The sequence below is a fragment of the Anolis carolinensis genome, unplaced genomic scaffold (genome assembly GCF_035594765.1).
Source record: "Anolis carolinensis isolate JA03-04 unplaced genomic scaffold, rAnoCar3.1.pri scaffold_7, whole genome shotgun sequence".
Classification (NCBI taxonomy): domain Eukaryota; kingdom Metazoa; phylum Chordata; class Lepidosauria; order Squamata; family Dactyloidae; genus Anolis; species Anolis carolinensis.
The window spans coordinates 23,105,872-23,124,173 of record NW_026943818.1 but is presented as its reverse complement, the minus strand read 5'-3'; the positions used below and the strand labels follow the sequence as shown (position 1 = coordinate 23,124,173).

Here is an 18,302-nt window from a genome sequence, read left to right as displayed (position 1 = left end):
TCGACGCCAGAGTCCCAGCTTGTCTCCATCATCAGAAGCCCCAGAAGAGATCTTAAGGACAAGGGTGTCGAAAAGTTTTCGGACAAGCCTGAGGAATTTCTTCTCTGGAAGGCCACCTTCCAGAGAGCAATCAGAGACTTAAAGTTATTGCCTGAGGAAGAACTGACTCTTCTGGCTGCATGGTTGGGCCCAGCCTCATCCTCACAAGTTAAGAAGATCTACGCAGCCCACGTAGCCGATCCCGACAAAGCCCTGGAAAAGGCCTGGGCCAGGTTGCAGCAGAGGTATGGGGCCAGCACAGAGATTGAAGCATCTCTTATGGACAAGCTCCAAAGGTTCCCAGCTTTGAAACTCAAAGACTTCAAACTCTTGTGGGACCTCAGCGATCTCCTTACGGAATTAGAGTCGGCCAAGGAGAATCCAGAACTGCCCGGTTTGAAGTGCCTCGATCAGCACCTGTCCCAGAGGCAGATCTTGACCAAGCTGCCCTTCACTTTGCAAGAACGCTGGGGACAGGAGGTCTTCAACTACAAGGAGGCCCACTCCCAGGCATACCCTCCATTTTCTCATTTGGTCCAGTTCATCACCAGGGCGGCCAGAGAAAGGAATGATCCGCAGACGGGCCTCCCCACCTTATACCAAGGGACCCATCCAGGGAAGGCATCTGAAGTGGACAAGAAACCACCTAGAGAGGCCAATAGACCTATCAGCGTAAAGGCAGTCGGAACTCAACACAAGACTGATGAACCCAGGTCGGAGGTAAAAGAGTTGCTTTGCCCTATCCACCAAAAGCCTCACAGCTTGGCCAACTGCAGGGAGTTTAGTAGGAAGACATACAAAGAAAGGCAACAGCTAGTTCAAAAGCAGGGAATCTGCTTTAGATGCTGTGGAGCAACTCCGCACTTTGCATCCAACTGCAAAGAAAACGTCAAGTGCGAGAAATGCAACAGCGTCAAGCATTGCACCGCAATGCACAACTCCAATGGTGTCTCCCACACCAAAGGGGACTTAGAAAGAGACTCTATGTGGCCCTGGATTCACAGAGCGACGCCTCCCTGGCTACTCCAGAGTTCTTCCGCATGTTTGACCTTAAAACCAAGATGGTCGACTACACTATGACTACGTGTGCAGGAAAAAAGAAGTTGCAGGGTCGCATAGCATCCGGCTTTGTTGTCTCCTCTTGTGACCAGAAGAGACAGTTCAAGTTGCCAGACCTGATTGAGTGTTCCTCCATCCCTCGGAACAAAAAACAAATTGTAACTAGAGAAGTTGTGGAGGCTCATCCACATTTGCGACGATTAAAGAATGCCATACCTGCTTTCCGTCCAGATGTGGACATTGCCCTTCTGCTTGGTGCGGACTGTCCGAACTTGTTCTATGTGAACGACCAAGTTAAGGGATCTCCAGGGGCGCCCATTGCTCAGCTGCTACCACTAGGCTGGACAGTTACAGGCCCAGTGTGCATAAACAAGATGCACCCACCATCGTCGTTGGACTCCAATCAAGCACAGGTGCTTAAAGGTGGACGTCCTACACTTGTGCGCAGTTGCCTAAGTCACATCTCAGTCTACTGCCAAGCAATAACTCCAGAGTATTCCTCCATTTTCAAAGTCTCTGAGAGAGACGAAGCCACAGCGCTCTCGAAAGATGAGCAAAGGTTTTCGGACATTATGAATGCTCAAGTCTCACGAAGTGCAGAGGTGAAAGCCTGCAAATCAACCACAGAAATCAAGATGGGCCAAAGATCTTGCCTGGAACCACACCGTTTTGAACGTTTTTCGGAGTGGCACAGTCTTCTTAGAGCAGTAGCTAGGCTTATACATCGTTTAGCTTGCAAAGATAGTGAGCCTTTACAGGTCCAGGATATGATAAAGGCTAAGAGCGTCATATTCAAGTCAGTACAGAGATTTGCTTTCAAGCAGGAAATAGCTAGGCTAGAGCAAGGGCTCAACATCCCTAATCAAAGTCTTCTAAATGAGTTAAACCCATTTCTAGACAAGGAGGGTATTTTGAGAGTTGGAGGAAGGTTAGCCAAAGCTAAACTCAAGGCGTGCATAAAAAACCCCATCATCATACCCCCTAATAGTCACACTGCATTGCTGCTCGTTCGGCATCACCATGAAAGGATCCATCATCAGGGTAGAACTCTAACTGAGGCAGCCCTTAGAAATGAAGGTCTGTGGGTAGTTAATGCCAAAAGGTTGGTCAACAGTTGTATTTTCAAATGTGTTAAATGCAGGCGCCTTAGGCGAAACTGTCAAAGTCAGTTGATGGCAGAACTACCTCAGGATAGGACTTTGACAGACCCACCCTTTTCCCATGTGGGAATCGATGTGTTTGGTCCTTGGGAGGTTGTCACTAGGAAAACCAGGGGTGGTGTTGTAAATAACAAGAGGTGGGCAGTTTTGTTTACTTGTTTAGTAATACGAGCTGTCCATATAGAAGTCATAGAAGGGATGGACACTTCATCATTTTTAAACGCATTAAAAAGGTTCATAGCCCTCAGAGGGCCAATTAAGTCAATTCGATCGGACTGTGGCACCAATTTTGCATGTGCAGACCTTAGCCAACCACTTCTGGAAGAGGTGGAAGGCCGAATACTTAAGCCAGCTTCCAACCAGAAGACTCTGGCAAACCCCAAAGGACAATGCCAAGGTGGGAAACCTTGTGTTGCCAAAGGACAAAGACTTGCCCCGCTATGCCTGGCCTATGGGCATTATACTAAAGACCTTTCCTTGCCCTGACGGTAAGGTTAGAAAAGTTCAAGTAAAGACTCATAGTAAGGACAAAATGTCTGTCCTGGACAGACCAATTAGTGACCTCGTGTTGCTTATTGGAGATGTTTAAAGTTTTATACTGTTGTATTGTTGTGTATACAAAGGTGTTTGTATGTTTTTGATTGGTAAATTCCCACATCCTGGGAATTTAGCGGGGAGTGTTCCGTCCCCCAGGACGATGGTTTGCCTTACCTATTGGTCGTTTGTTTGTTTTCCCTCCTTTACATTTTGTTTGAGCCTCTGGCTGCAAAAGCCTAGGAAAAGTGGCTTGGAATCTGCAAGAGCTGGCTGCAGTTTTCTTTGCAGTGATTGGTCAAAGAGTGCAACATCTTAGGACCGCCCTTTTTACCAGGGTCTAGTCTCCATTTTAGAGTTTCATTCTGGCTATAGTCTTCCAACGTGCTGGAGCTGTGCAAGGCTAACTGGGACAAATCATCCTCAAAACCAGGCCAATCTAAGCCTATCCAAATTAGATAAGTATTGAATTATATTGATCTGGAATAGGAAATCTAGTTAGAGGAGCAGAGTTATTCCATCGCTTCTAGAACTAATCTTTGCTGTAAAGATAGGGAAGGAAAGAGTTTCTCCTTCTAATATAGACAGCGTGATTAGGGTATAGTGGTTTTATAATCACCTTTGCCTTCTGGAACCAGGGATAATTCTGCAACTAAAACCTATGGAAATTTGTTTCATTTTCTGCAACTTTAAGATCTGTGCCAGGTTTACAACCTTGTATGAATAAACATCCTTTTTGAAGTTATCCAGACTCAGTCGTTCAATATCTATAGGACAGCTTATAGGGATTTGCAGTTCGCCCGGATAAAGGACAGCACGTTTCAGTTTTATAGTTTTTTATTGTCCGGCGGACGGCACAGGCCCGCTCGTGTTATATTGCTGTTTTGATCTTATGTTGTACTGTTTATTTTATGTAATGTATTATTTAATTGTATTATGTTATGGTTTATTGTATTGTCTTGGGCATGGCCCCATGTAAGCCGCCCCGAGTCCCCATTGGGGAGATGGTGGCGGGGTATAAATAAAGTTTTATTATTATTATTATTATTCGGCCCTTTTAATGCTTCCCGGTGGCGCTAGAGCCAGAGAGCCCCCAAAGGTGCAGCCTCATGCATCTTTAAGCGACATGCCACGCGCTGGAAAAGCGTAAGGCCTAATGCCGATTAAGGAGCCTGATCCCACTAGGCTTGCGGAGAATCTGCAATAGGACCCAGTTCAGGCAAACAAAGCGCTCTCTGTATTGTCGAAGGCGTTCATGGCTGGAATCACTGGGTTGCTGTGAGTTTTCCAGGCTGTATAGCCATGTTCCGGAAGCATTCCCTCCTGATGTTTCGCCTGCATCTATGGCAGGCATCCTCAGAGGCTGTGAAATTTGTTGGGAACTAGGCAAGTGGGGCTTATATATCTGTGGAATAATGTCCAGGGTGGGAGAAAGAACTCTTGTCTGTTGGAGGTGAATGTTGCAATTGCCCAGCTTGATTAGCATTGAATGGCCTTGTAGCTTCAAAGCCAGGTTGCTTCCTGCCTGGGGGAATCCTTTGTTAGCTGGTCCTGATTGTTTCCTGTCTGGAATTCCCCCGGGTCTTCTGAGTGTTGTTCTTTACTTACTGTCCTGATTTTAGAGAGCCTAGTTTCCAACAGACCTCACAACCTTTGAGGATGCTTGACATAGATGATAATAATAATAATAATAATAATAATAATAATAATAATAATAATACATCATACATCATACATCATACAGTCCTAGACACTTGGGAAGTGTTCGACTTGTGATTTTGTGATACGAAATCCATTGGAACTTATGCTTCAAGTACCACTTTCCAGCAGTAAAGAACTGGTGGGATCACAAACCTGCAAAAGTATTGGAGAATGAGCACGCAAAGATACTGTGGGACTTCCGAATCCAGACTGACAAAGTTCTGGAAAACAACACACCAGACATCACAGTTGTGGAAAAGAACAAGGTTTGGATCATTGATGTCGCCATCCCAGGTGACAGTTGCATTGATGAAAAACAACAGGAAAAACTCAGCCGCTGTCAGGACCTCAAGATTGAACTTCAAAGACTCTGGCAGAAACCAGTGCAGGTGGTCCCGGTGGTGATGGGCACACTGGATGCCATGCCAAAAGATCTCAGCCGGCATTTGTAAACAATAGACATTGTCAAAATTATGATCTGCCAACTGCAAAAGGCCACCCTGCTGGGATCTGTGTGCATCATCTGAAAATACATCACACAGTCCTAGACACTTGAGAAGTGTTTGACTTGTGATTTTGTGATACGAAATCCAGCATGTCTGTCTTGTTTGCTGTGTCATAATAAAATAATAAGAAGAAGTTTATTTTTATACCCCGCCTCTATCTCCCCCGAAGGGGACTCAGGGCGGCTTACATGGGCCAAGCCCAGATAAAAACAGTAACAATATAAAATACATCCATAGACAAAAACCTACACAATTATAAAATTTAAACATTAACCTATAAAAATAAAGAACAAACTTAGTAAAGCGTGAGATTAAAAACTAGCAGGTTGTAATAATAGTCTGGGTAAAGTGCACCTTGTAAAAGTTGTAAACACGAGGAACTGATAAAGTGCTGCATAGATGTGGAGGAAACATCAGGAGAGAATGCTTCTGCAATATTCCCAGACATCCCAGAAAACTCACGGCAACCCAGTGATTCTGGCCATGAAAACCTTCGACAATGCATTTGTTATTACAGTAGAGTCTCACTTATCCAACACTCACTTATCCAACGTTCTGGATTATCCAACACATTTTGTAGTCGATTCTTTCAATATATCGTGATATTTTGGTGCTAAATTCGTAAATACAGTAATTACTATGTAGCATTATTGCGTATTGAACTACTTTTTATGTCAAATTTGTTATATAACATGATGTTTTGGTGCTTAATTTGTAAAATCATAACCTAATTTGATGTTTAATAGGCTTTTCCTTAATCCCTCCTTATTATCCAACATATTCACTTATCCAACGTTCTGCCGGCCCGTTTATATTGGATAAGTGAGACTCTACTGTATTAACTTTTCTCCCATACCTTGGACTCAGGGCAGCTTGCAAGAAACTGGATATTTCATTAGTTAGTTTTGGGGCAAATGTGTTGTAATCTTGATTTCGATTACTGAAAATACTGAAGCAGGGCAAGTATATCCTATTTATCTTTGCAATTTATCTTTGCAGTGCTTCTTAATGTGCATGTTATGTCTTGAAGACAAGATTTTCTTTGCACTGTTCTTCTTACACGCTGCCTCCCCCTTTGTTTACATGGTAGCAGGTTTTCTTAGGATTCTGGGAGCGAGCCAGCCTTTTGGCAAGAATTTACAGTATGTTCCCGAATCCGGTTCAGACACCAGATTAAGTGAGAAGACAGCAGAATAAAATGGGAAGCATGCCATTTTATTCAGCATGATAATGTTAACAAGTAGGCTTGATTATTAACAAGTGCCAGAGCTAAAAGGTTTTTGACTGTGCATCTGTTGTAAATTTCCCACCGTACTTCTTTCCGGTGGGGTTAGGCCCTGTGTTTTCATGTTTGGGTTCACTTTTGTCTTTGTTAAATATTAGAAAGGATTGCCTCCAAGTGTGAGTTTGCCCAACACTTGATGATTTTGTTAACTGTGTAATTTTTTAAAAAAAATTAGTGCTTCTTCTGCAATCTGATGTGGGCGACCAGCAGTTATGTTTTTGGGTTGCTGTGAGTTTGTCGGGCAGTATGGCCATGTTCCAGAAGCATTCTCTCCTGACGTTTCACCCACATTGATGGCAGGCATGCTCAGAGGTGGCGAGGTCTGTTGGAAACTAGGCAAGTGGGGTTTATATATCTGCGAAAAGTCCAGGGTGGAAGAAAAAACTCTTAGCTGCTTGAGGCAAGTGATAGCCAAATCCAAATTTATTTAATGCTTAGACCATAGGTCTTTCGCATGCAAGACAAACAAACAAATACACAAAAGCCAGACCATCAAATACAATATAAAACATGCCATTAAAACCCTATATAAATCATTAAAACATTAAAATGCTGCAAATATCAATGTCAGGATATGCCCTTCAAATACTACATATTTCATGGATTAGCACCAACATAATTAAAAACAAGATAAAACCAAGTAAGTTCAGCATTATTAAAACCCAATCAGGGAACACATTGGATATAAAAAACCACTATTAGTTCGAGGTTGAGGCAAGTGTGATTATTGCAATTGCCAACCTAGATTAGCATTGAATAGCCTTGCAGCTTCAAAGTTTGTCTGCTTCCTGCCTGTGGGAATCCTTTGTTGAGAGGTGTTAGCTGGCCCTGATTGTTTCCTGTCTGGAATTCCCCTGTTTTCTGAGTGCTGTTCTTTATTTACTGTCCTGATTTTACAGTTTTTTTAAATACTAGCAGTGCCTGGCCACGCGTTGCTGTGGTATTGTCTGGTGGTGTTGGTGAGAAATTGTTGAGGTAGTGGTGGTATTGAATGTCTGTTGTATGGTTGTCTTTATGTTTAGTATGCGTTTGGTTGTTTGTGTACTGTGAAAGTGGCGACGATAGAGGGGGTCTATGTGCGGAGATTAGCCTTCTAACTGGCAGCAATTGGATAAAAACAATTATTCCTCTCCCTCCAATTAGGACTTTATTTTTCTTTTTTCTTTTTTGTTGTATCAACCTAGAGCCGTGGATGATGGGTTGTGTTGTCAAATTTCGAGGTTGGGGGGCCTGTAGTTTTGTTGTTTTGTGGGTTGCCGTGGTGCCATCACTCTTTTATATATATAGCCTGATAGTCAAATTTTGTTCATTTTCATTATTTCCTCCTTTCTGTTGAAATCGTCCACATGCTTGTGGATTTCAACAGCTTCTCTATATAGTCTGACATGTGTTTTTCCCAGCGTGTTAGAGACAGGGACCATATTTGTGCCCGTTGACAGCAATTGATTGCTTTTTCCATGGAAACTCACCAAGGGCTGACAGCTAATGGTACTGGGACCAACACCATTACTTGGTTTGTTGAAACTGTAGTGTGAGCAGGAAGTTGGGAATCTACCTGAAGTTCCATTTATATTCCTGTTCAGCTATTCATTTGAGGAATGGCTGATTGAAAGAGCTACCTTTGAAAATATTCTTAAAAGAAGCAGTTGTCTCGCACAAGTACATATTAACCATGTCCTTGTATCATCTGGTGTTGGAATGAATTTCAGGAACACGCCGCAATGCTCTTGCTTCGTGATTTGGATCTCTGCCTGATTTAAGTTAGCAGTCTCATGTTTTTCTAGCATGCTTCTGGTTGCCTTCATCTCACTTTTTCCCGACCCTTCCTATTTTGTCTTCCGGCTTTGGTGTGGTGTGCAAGAAATGTAATGCAGCATGACACTTATTGGGCTACTACTCATGAAGTCCTTGGTTCGAATTTTGTCTCTGCCAAGAACGGACTATAATAATAATAATAATAATAATTTTTGTACCCCACCACCATCTCCCCAGAGGGACTCGGGGCGGCTTACAGATATAAAACCAGCATACAGTATACAGTTTTACAAAAACACACAAATAAATTTAAAGGCATTAAAAATCATGTTGTCAAAGGTCTTCATGGCAGAAATCACTGGGTTGCTGTGAGTTTTCCGGGCCCTCTGACCATGTTCCAGAAGCATTATTTCCTGATGTTTTACCCATATCTGTGGCAAGCATCCTCAAAGATTGTGAAACTTTGGAAACTAGTCAAGTGGGGTTTATATATCTGTGGAATAATGTCTAGGGTGGGAGAAAGAACTCCTGTCTGTTGGAGGCAAGTGTGAATGTGGCTGAGAAAAAGGATGGTTAGTACTAGGTTGCTGTGAGTTTTCCAGGCTGTTTGGCCATGTTCCTGAAGCATTCTCTCCTGACGTTTTGCCCAAATCTATGGCAGGCATCCTCAGAGGTTGTTTGTTGGAAACTAGGCAAGTGGGGTTTATATATCTGTGGAATGATGTCCAGGGTGGGAGAAAGAACTCCTGTCTGTTGGAGGCAAATGTGAATGTGATTGAGAAAAAGGATGGTTAGTACTGGGTTGCTGTGAGTTTTCCGGGCTGTCTGGCCATGTTCCTGAAGCATTCTCTCCTGACGTTTTGCCCACATCTATGGCAGCATCCTCAGAGGTTGTGAGGTCTGTTGGAAACTAGGCAAGTGGGGTTTATATAGCTATGGAATGATGTCCAGGGTGGGAGAAAGAACTCTTGTCTGGTGGGGGCAAGTGTGAATGTTGCAATTGATCTCTTTGATTAGCATTAAATCGCCTTGCAGCTTCAAAGCCTGGCTACTTCCTGCCTGGGGGAATCCCTTGTTAGGATTAGCTGGCCCTGGTTGTTTCTTGTCTGGAATTCCCATTTTTCAGTGTTGTTTTTCATTTACTGTTCTGTTTTTAGAGTTTTTTTTTTTAATTCTGGTAGCCAGATTTTGTTCATTTTCATGGTTTCTTCCTTTTTGTCGAAATTGTCCACATAATGTGTTGTCGAAGGCTTTCATGGCCGGGAACACAGGGTTGTTGTATGTTTTCCGGGCTGTATGGCCATGTTCCAGAAATGTGCCATTTCGCCCACATCTATGGCAGGCATCCTCAAATACCTCACAACCTCTGAGGATGCCTGCTATAGATGTGGGCAAAATATCAGGAGAGAATACTTCTGGAACATGGCCATACAGCCCGGAAAACATACAACAACCCTGTCCACAAAACTGTGAATTTCAAGAAAGAATCAGGGCCAGCTAATCACCTCCCAACAAAGAATTCCCCCAGGCAGGAAGTTTTGAAGCTGCAAGGCTATTCAGTGCTAATCAAGGTGGACAGTTGCAGCATTCACACTTGCCTCAAACAAACAAAAGTTCTTTCTCCCAGCCTGGACATTATTTGACAGATATATAAACCCTGCTTGTGTAGTTTCCAACAGAGTTCACAACCTCTGAGGATGCCTGCCATAGATGTGGGTGAAACATCAGGAGAGGCTTTCATGGCTGGAATCACTGGGTTTCTGTGAGCTTTCTGGGCTGTATGGCCATGTTCCAGAAGCATTCTCTCCTGACATGTCACCTACATCTGTGGCAGGTATCCTACATCTATTGTAGGCATTCTCAGAGGTTGTGCGGTTTGTTGGAGGAAACTAGGCAAGTGAGGTTTATATATCTATGGAAACACTTGCCTCAAACAGAGAAGAGTTCTTTCTCCCACCCTGGACATCATTCCACAGATATATAAACCCCACTCGCCTAGTTTCCAACAGACCTCACAACTTCTGAGGATGCCTGCCATAGATGTGGGTGAAACGTCAGGAGAGAATGCTTCTGGAACATGGCCATACAGCCTAGAAAACTCACAACAACTAAGTGATTCAAGCCATGAAAGCCTTTGACAACACAGTCTGTATTCAGCCCATTTTGTGTTATGTTGTGTTACGCTATTTTAACTAGCGCAACACTACCCAGATGGTTTTTAAGGCACAGATGGTTTTTATGTTCCAGGACCACCCGCAATAAGTGAAAATCCGCAAAGTAGGGACACTTTATTAATTTTAATATTTATACATTATTTTAGTAGTTATACACTATTTTAAGTCTTTATCAACTAATTGTATGTTGATAAATCGCCTCCTTCTCCTCCCGTTGTCACTTGGACTCTTTTTCTCTCCCTTCAGCTTCTCCTTCCTCCTTTCCTTAGGCTGTAAATTGTACTTTTTATGATTTATAATAGTCTTTCAGAGTTTATTGAAAAACCGCGAAACAGCGAATCTGCGAAAAGTGAACCGCAGAGTAGTGAGGGAACACTTCAGAAAAGTTAATTCTTGACTTTAGAAGGATGTAGTTAGTCACTAAGAACACATTTTTGTTAGAGCGACTAACGAAACAGAGCAATATTGAAATGCAGCCGAGGCCATTTCCTCTTCCGCTTTGATTCAGAGCAGCCCAAGACAATGGAAGCTGAAATGTTTTGTTGCAGTGGTTTAATATTTTTTACTCTGCGATCCACTTGAACAAGTACATATGCAACGCACTCACATGTGTATCAATGGACATGCCCATATGGATGTATATGATATTGCGCCAAATTGCTATGTGTGTGTGTGTGTAAAGAAATCCTTGCGGGGTTGCTTGCAAAAGATCTCTGCAAAAGGGGAGCTGAGCTTTTTGCAGAGGCAAGCCACGCCTCAAACAATGTATCGGTTTGCTGGCAGGTGTCTTGGTTTGTCAGTTGGTAATCTGAACTTGCGGGGAGAGCACAGAAATGGAGAAGCTCTCTAGCTACGGGCAAGTAGCAGTTTGAATATGCTATGCTGTAAATAGAATGCTGATGTTATTGATCTTATGCAACTACATGGACATTGTACGATTGCAGAATTGTTTTATATTTCAACTCAACAAGCAAGAGTAAAGTTCTTTTGTTCTTGCAATTCCTCTGCCTGGTGTGAGTCTTTTGCACATGGTGTTAACTGGACGCTGCTGGATTCCGTTATACTCGTTAATATATGTGGCATTTTTTTTGAATATTTTTATTACATTACTATTAATTTGTTACAAAGAAAAGAAAAATCTTTACAATTCATATAATTAAGTCTTTTCCTTCCCCCAGTGTTCTACCCGTTGTGCTCCCCATCACCGGAGTCCATTTCTTTATAGTCCAACCAGAATCTCATCTCTTCTGGTGGGGGTTGATTCCCATCTTCTCTCCTTAATGTCTCTTCAATCAATTTCTTCCATATACTATCAAAATCATTTTTCTTCCTTAGGCCTTTTTTGACATTTAAATTGCATGTTAACTTATTATTTATTGCTAATTTCCAAATTTCCTTGTACCAATCTTCTATTTTAATTTCCACCTCCCCTTTCCAATTTCTTGCTATTAATAACCTTGCAGCCATTAGCAACATTGTTACCAAATTCTTTTCATTTTCTTTCCATTCCTCTGTATTATAAATAGATAATAGTATAGTCGCTGGGTTTATATTAATTTTTTTCTTCATGATACTCTCTATTTCTACTATGACCTTTCCCCAAAAACTAACTCTGTACATACTTACATTCCCACCACATATGAATATATGTCCCCCTTTCTTGACAACCCCTCCAACATTTTTCTGAACAACTCTTATCCATATTATGTATCTTTATTGGGGTCAAATACCACTTCCATACTATCTTGTAGTAGTTTTCTTTTATTCTAATTGATAAATTTTTGAGGTGCCTTGCTTTCCATAATTTTTCCCAATTTCTTTCTCCTACTTTTATTCCCAGTTCTTCCTCCCATATTTCCCTTGTTAATACCCCTTTCCTCCCACCTTTAATCTCTATTAATATTTTATATATCATACTGGTTATCCCTTTCGGATATTCATTTCCCTCTTTAGTCTGTTCTTTTAATACTATATTTTCAAATTTTGTTGGTTCTCTTTCTTCCCAGCTCTTTCTTTGCCAATTTTGGAACCATTGATCTAATATGTGGCATTTTAAAGCGCCCAGAGTCCGTATATTGTGTGTGTGTCTGTGTGATTGTGAAGTGGGCATGCTTTTGGCACCGAGGCTGCTCCAGCAAAGGTCACGGCACAATGCTGCCCATTGCTTCCAGGAAGAGCGAAGAGCACAGCCCTCAACCAGTTTTCCCCGCATCTGTTTCGTCACTACTTGAGCTTTTTCAAAACATGCAGTTGTGGCATATGTTGTTGATTGAGCCACATCACCACGTTGGGGAGGGGTTGTGGAGTCTGTTTGAGCCAGCAAAGTTCTTGAGCATGACACAGCCACGGAATATGATTCAGCCAGTCCCCAAATGCTGGGAAACAGGGAGAAAGCAACAGAGTGGTTGTACTTGAGCTTACTGAAAGCCTTCCTCAACAAATCAAATGTAGTAGTTGTTGGTTTGATGTCCCTATTATCCTCTTCCTCACCCCCAAAAATATTTTTTTGTTGTTGTTGCAGAGGATACCAGAGGATTTGACCCTCGATGCCTTACTGGAAATGAATGAGTCCAAAGTGAAAGACACCATGAAGAGGTGTGGAGCCAGCCCGGAGGAGTGCTCTCGGCTCAATGGGGCCCTTGCCTGCTTGCGGAAAGTGACCCGGACAGGTAAAAACTTTCCTGATTGACAGGGAAGAGAAAAACAAAAAGGGTGGGAGGGGAAAAAACCCAAGGATGTGGGAAAGACGGGAGGGAAAACATGCAAAGTGATCAGTTCAGAGCTTTGTGGAGAGGTGGATTGTGAAGAGTTTTTTTTTAAAAAAAAAATGTGTTTATTGTGTCAGAAGCGAACTGAAGGTATCTATATATATAAAAGAGTGATGGAATCCTGGCGACCGCCAAAACAACAAAACTAAACACCCCACAACCTCGAAAATTGACAACACAACCCATCATCCACGCCTCTAGGTTGATACAACAAAAAGGAAAGAAAAATTAAGTCCTAATTAGAGGGAGAGGAATAATCATTTTTATCCAATTGCTGCCAGTTAGAAGGCTAAGCTCCACCCACTTGGTCTCCTAGCAACCCACTCACCCAGGGGACAGGCACAGTTAGGCCTCAGGCCTCTTCCACAGATTATCAGATTTTAACTGGATTATATGGCAGACTCAAGGCCCTTCCACACAGCTATATAACCCATTTAGAATCTTATATTATCTGCTTTAACTGGATTATCTGGACTCCACACCTTTACCCTTTACCCTAACTATCACCAGTTCCTCAATACTTTATTTCCCATACCACCATACTTCGCCACAGCAACGCGTGGCCGGGCACAGCTAGTAGTTATATATTTTTAAAAACACACAAAGTCAGAAACTTGACATTATACTAGATTTCCCTTTTTTTTGGAATATCTTTATTAAGGATCGCAATATTGTATAAATCACAATAGTTTCACAGCGAAAGTGGAGGAACACTTTTTTGTAGGTAGAAAGTAGGAAATCAGAAGAGAGAAAAGAAATATATATATACATATATAAACACATACATATAGTAGTATATATTATATATATTATATATTATTATATATAAAAGAGTGATGGCATCGGGGCAGCGGACAAAACAACAAAACTACAGGCCCCCCAACCTTGAAATTTGACAACACAACCCATCATTCACGGCTCTAGGTTGATACAACAAAAAGAAAAGAAAAATAAAGTCCTAATTACAGGGAGAGGAATAATAGTTTTTATCCAATTGCTGCCAGTTAGAAGGCTAAGCTCCGCCCACTTGGTCTCCTAGCAACCTACTCAGCCCAGGGGACAGGCACAGTTAGGCCTCAGGCCTCTTCCACAGATTATCAGATTTTAACTGGATTATATGGCAGACTCAAGGCCCTTCCACACAGCTATATAACCCATTTAGAGTCTTATATTATCTTCTTTGAACTGGATTATCTTGACTCCACAATGCCATATAATCCACTTCAGTGTGCATACTTAACATAAAGACAACCATACAACAGACATTCAATACCACCACTACACCAACAATTTCTCACGAACACCACCAGACAACGCCACAGCAACGCGTGGCTGGGCACAGCTAGTTATTATATATATATACACACACATACACACACACACACATATTATAGTAAAAGAGGTAAAAAGGTAAAGGTTTTCCCCTGACGTTAAGTCCAGTTGTGACCGACTCTGGGGGTTGGTGCTCATCTCCATTTCTAAGCCAAAGAGCCGGCATTCTCCGTAGACATCTCCAAGGTCATGTGGCCACTGGCATGACTGCATGGATTCCCGTTACCTTCCTGCCGGAGCGGTATCTATTGATCTACTCACATTTGCATGTTTTCGAACTGCTAGGTTAGCAGAGCTGGGGCTAACAGCAGGTGCTCATTCTGCTCCCGGGATTTGAACCTGGGACCTTTCGGTCTCCAAGTACAGCACCTCAGCACTTTAAACACTGGGCCACCACCAGGGGCCCGCTATGTACATACAATATATTATATTATTAGCATAGCACAATATAAGCATTAAATAGTACTATATTGTACTATAACACTATATTGCAATATTATTAGTAATATTACATGTAATCTCATTATTCAATTATAATAGTGTATTATTATTATTATTATTATTATTATTATTATTATATTGTATTACATGATAATATTATTATCAATATTATAAGGTAAAGGTAAAGGTTTCCCCTGACATTAAGTCCAGTCATGTCTGACTCGGGGGTTAGTGCTCATCTCCATTTCTAAGCCGAAGAGCCGGCGTTGTCCATAGACACCTCCAAGGTCATGTGGCCGGCATGACTGCATGGAGCGCCCTTACCTTCCCGCCTGTTGATCTACTCACATTGGCATGTTTTCAAACTGCTATGTTGGCAGGAGCTGGGGCTAACAGCGGGCGCTCATTCCGCTCCCGGGATTTGAACCTGGGACCTTTTGGTCTGCAAGTTCAGCAGCTCAGCGCTTTAACACACTGTGCCACCAGGGGCCCCTATTATATCATTAGTATTAGCTCTAGCTCCTGCCAACCTAGCAGTTTGAAAACATGCCAATGTGAGTAGTTCAATAGGTACCATTCCGGCGGGAAGGTAATGGCGCTCCATACAGTCATGCTGGCCACATGACCTTGGAGGTGTGTATGGACAACGCCGGCTCTTCGACTTAGAAATAGAGATGAGCACCAACTCCCAGAGTCAGACATGACTGGACTTAACGTCAGGGCAAAACCTTTACCTTTTTATATATTACTAATATTATATACTAATATAGTATATATATATATATTACATATCATTAGTATAGCATAATATGAGTATTATATATTATTATATTCTTATATTGACACAGGAGACCTGGTGGAATGATGTCTTCTTGGGGCCCTTCTTCACTCTGGCCCAGAGTGGCAGTCCTTGGGTGGATGGGGCTCCCATTCATAAGATGAAAAGCACATGTCTGAGTTTTGGATGGATTAGGAATTGGCTGGTTTTCCTTGTAATAGGCAGTAAGAGCACCTAAAGCTTCAGAGAGCTTCTGTTCAACCATTTCAAAGCTCCCTGCTTGAGCGGTGATGGCATGATCATCAGCATAGATGAAACTCTTTGTCCCTTCTGGCAGTGGCTGGTCATTTGTGTGAATGTTGAACATGGATGGAGCAACTTGTGATTTGGAAAGGGGGTGACAGAAAAAGACAAAGAAGAGACCTTGAAAGGGAGAAAACCCGGGGAATGCAGTCGGAGGGTGAATGCGGGAATTGATGTGCCACCCATCTATCAATGTGACAAGGTTTGAAGCCCCCGTCCGATTCCTCAACAAATTGATTCTCCACATTTGTTTAGCCTTCTCCCTATAATACAGTCATTCAGGTGGAACACTGCATTATATTAGTTGTATGACTCATTGTAATATGAATGGACCAGGGACTGAAAAAGAAGGAGGGACTTCCTGACCAGAGCCTAGAGAGGAACACCATGACCTGCACCAATATGTGTTTTTTTCTTTCTTTTTGTAATGAACGCATTTTGGAATAATGTCTTTTAAAGCAATTTTGGACCCATTCACATTTTATGCCGTTTTGATATTAATCATAAGGTTTCTCCATATGCACCAAAGTAACAAGCGGCACAAAGAAATGACAGGCAACTGAGTTCACAACAAAACAAAACATGATGTTGCTTTAAAAACATTATCGCAAGTAATAGTTACTGTTGCTAATACTTGTTATCAGCAATAGTAACTGGAAACAGAGGCTGGGAATTATTTTGGATGCAGATTTGTCTTGAGCAATTGGCCACTTGGTTGCTATGAGTTTTCTGGGGTGTATGTTCCAGTAGCATTCTCTCCTGATGTTTTGCCCACATCTTCAGAGGTTGTGAGATATGTTGGAAACTAGGCAAGAGGGGTTTATGTATCTGTGGAATAATGTTCGGGGCCAGCTTGATTAGCATTGAATGGCCTTGCAGCTTCAAGGTCTGGCTGCTTCCTGCCTGGGAGAATCCTTTGTTGGGAGGTGATTAGCTGGCCCTGAATGTTTCCTGTCTGGAATTCCCTTGTTTTTGAGTGTTGTTCTTTATTTACCGTTCTGATTTTAGATTTTTAAAATACAGTAGAGTCTCACTTATCCAACATAAACGGGCCGGCAGAATGTTGGATAAGTGAATATGTTGGATAATAAGGAGAGATTAAGGCAAAGCCTAATAAACATCAAATTAGGTTATGATTTTACAAATTAAGCACCAAAACATCATGTTAGACAACAAATTTGGCAGAAAAAGTAGTTCAATACGCAGTAATGCTATGTAGTAATTACTGTATTTATGAATTTAGCACCAAAATATCATGATATATTGAAAACATTGACTACAAAAATGTGTTGGATAATCCAGAATGTTGGATAAGCGAGTGTTGGATAAGTGAGACTCTACTGTATTGGGTTTATGGTTCCCGTCCCCTTGATCAGGTCATATAAGTGTTAGTTATTTCTATAATTGTATTTTTACTTTGCTTAATAATGTGTTATGTTGTTATGCAGGGGTCCCCAAACTTTTAAAGCAGAGGGCCGGTCCACAATCCTTCAGACTGTTGAAGGGCCGAATTATCATTTGAAAAAAAAATACAAACAAATTCCTATGCATACTGCACATGTTTTATTTGTAGTGCAACAACAACAACAATGAAAGAACAATACAATATTTAAAAATGAAAACAATTTTAACCAACATAAACCTATTAGGATTTCAATGGAAAGTGTGGGCCTGCTACTGGCCAATGAGATAGTCAAGTTAATTAGGATTGTTGTTGTTGTTGTGTGCCTTCAAGTCATGTCAGAATTTGGCCGAGCCTAAGTCTAAAATTAATTATTTACTGCAATTATTTACTACATTTATATCCCACCCTTCTCACCCCGAAGGGGACTCAGAGCAGCTGTATGTACATACAATATATTATATTATTAGCATAACACAATATTAGCATTATATATTACTATATTGAACTATACCACTATACTATTATATAATATGTAATATATAACATACTAGCTGTGCCCGGCCACGCGTTGCTGTGGCGTTGTCTGGTGGTGTTGGTGAGAAATTGTTGAGGTAGTGGTGGTATTGAATGTCTGTTGTATGGTTGTCTTTATGTTTAGTATGCACACTGAAGTGGATTATATGGCAGTGTGGAGTCAAGATAATCCAGTTCAAAGCAGATAATATAAGATTCTAAATAGGTTATATAGCTGTGTGGAAGGGCCTTGAGTCTACACTGCCATATAATCCAGTTAAAATCTGATAATCTGTGGAAGAGGCCTAAGTGAGACCTAGCTGTGCCTGTCCCCTGGGCTGAGTAGGTTGCTAGGAGACCAAGTGGGCGGAGCTTAGCCTTCAAACTGGCAGCAATTGGATAAAAACTATTATTCCTCTCCCTGTAATTAGGACTTTATTTTTCTTTTACGTTTTGTTGTATCAACCTAGAGCCGTGGATGATGGGTTGTGTTGTCAAATTTCGAGGTTGGGGGGCCTGTAGTTTTGTTGTTTTGTCCGCTGCCCTGAT

The 18,302-nt window shown here is 41.7% G+C and overlaps 1 protein-coding gene across 1 annotated transcript in view; it reads left to right on the top strand.

The window, feature by feature from the left end:
* ksr1 (kinase suppressor of ras 1) overlaps positions 1-18,302 on the top strand; it is a 147,900-nt gene that overhangs the window by 77,880 nt on the left and 51,718 nt on the right. The window contains exon 3 of the mRNA XM_062960164.1: positions 12,735-12,882. Coding sequence (XP_062816234.1) covers positions 12,735-12,882 — 148 coding nt within the window. The remainder of the gene's footprint in view (positions 1-12,734; positions 12,883-18,302) is intronic.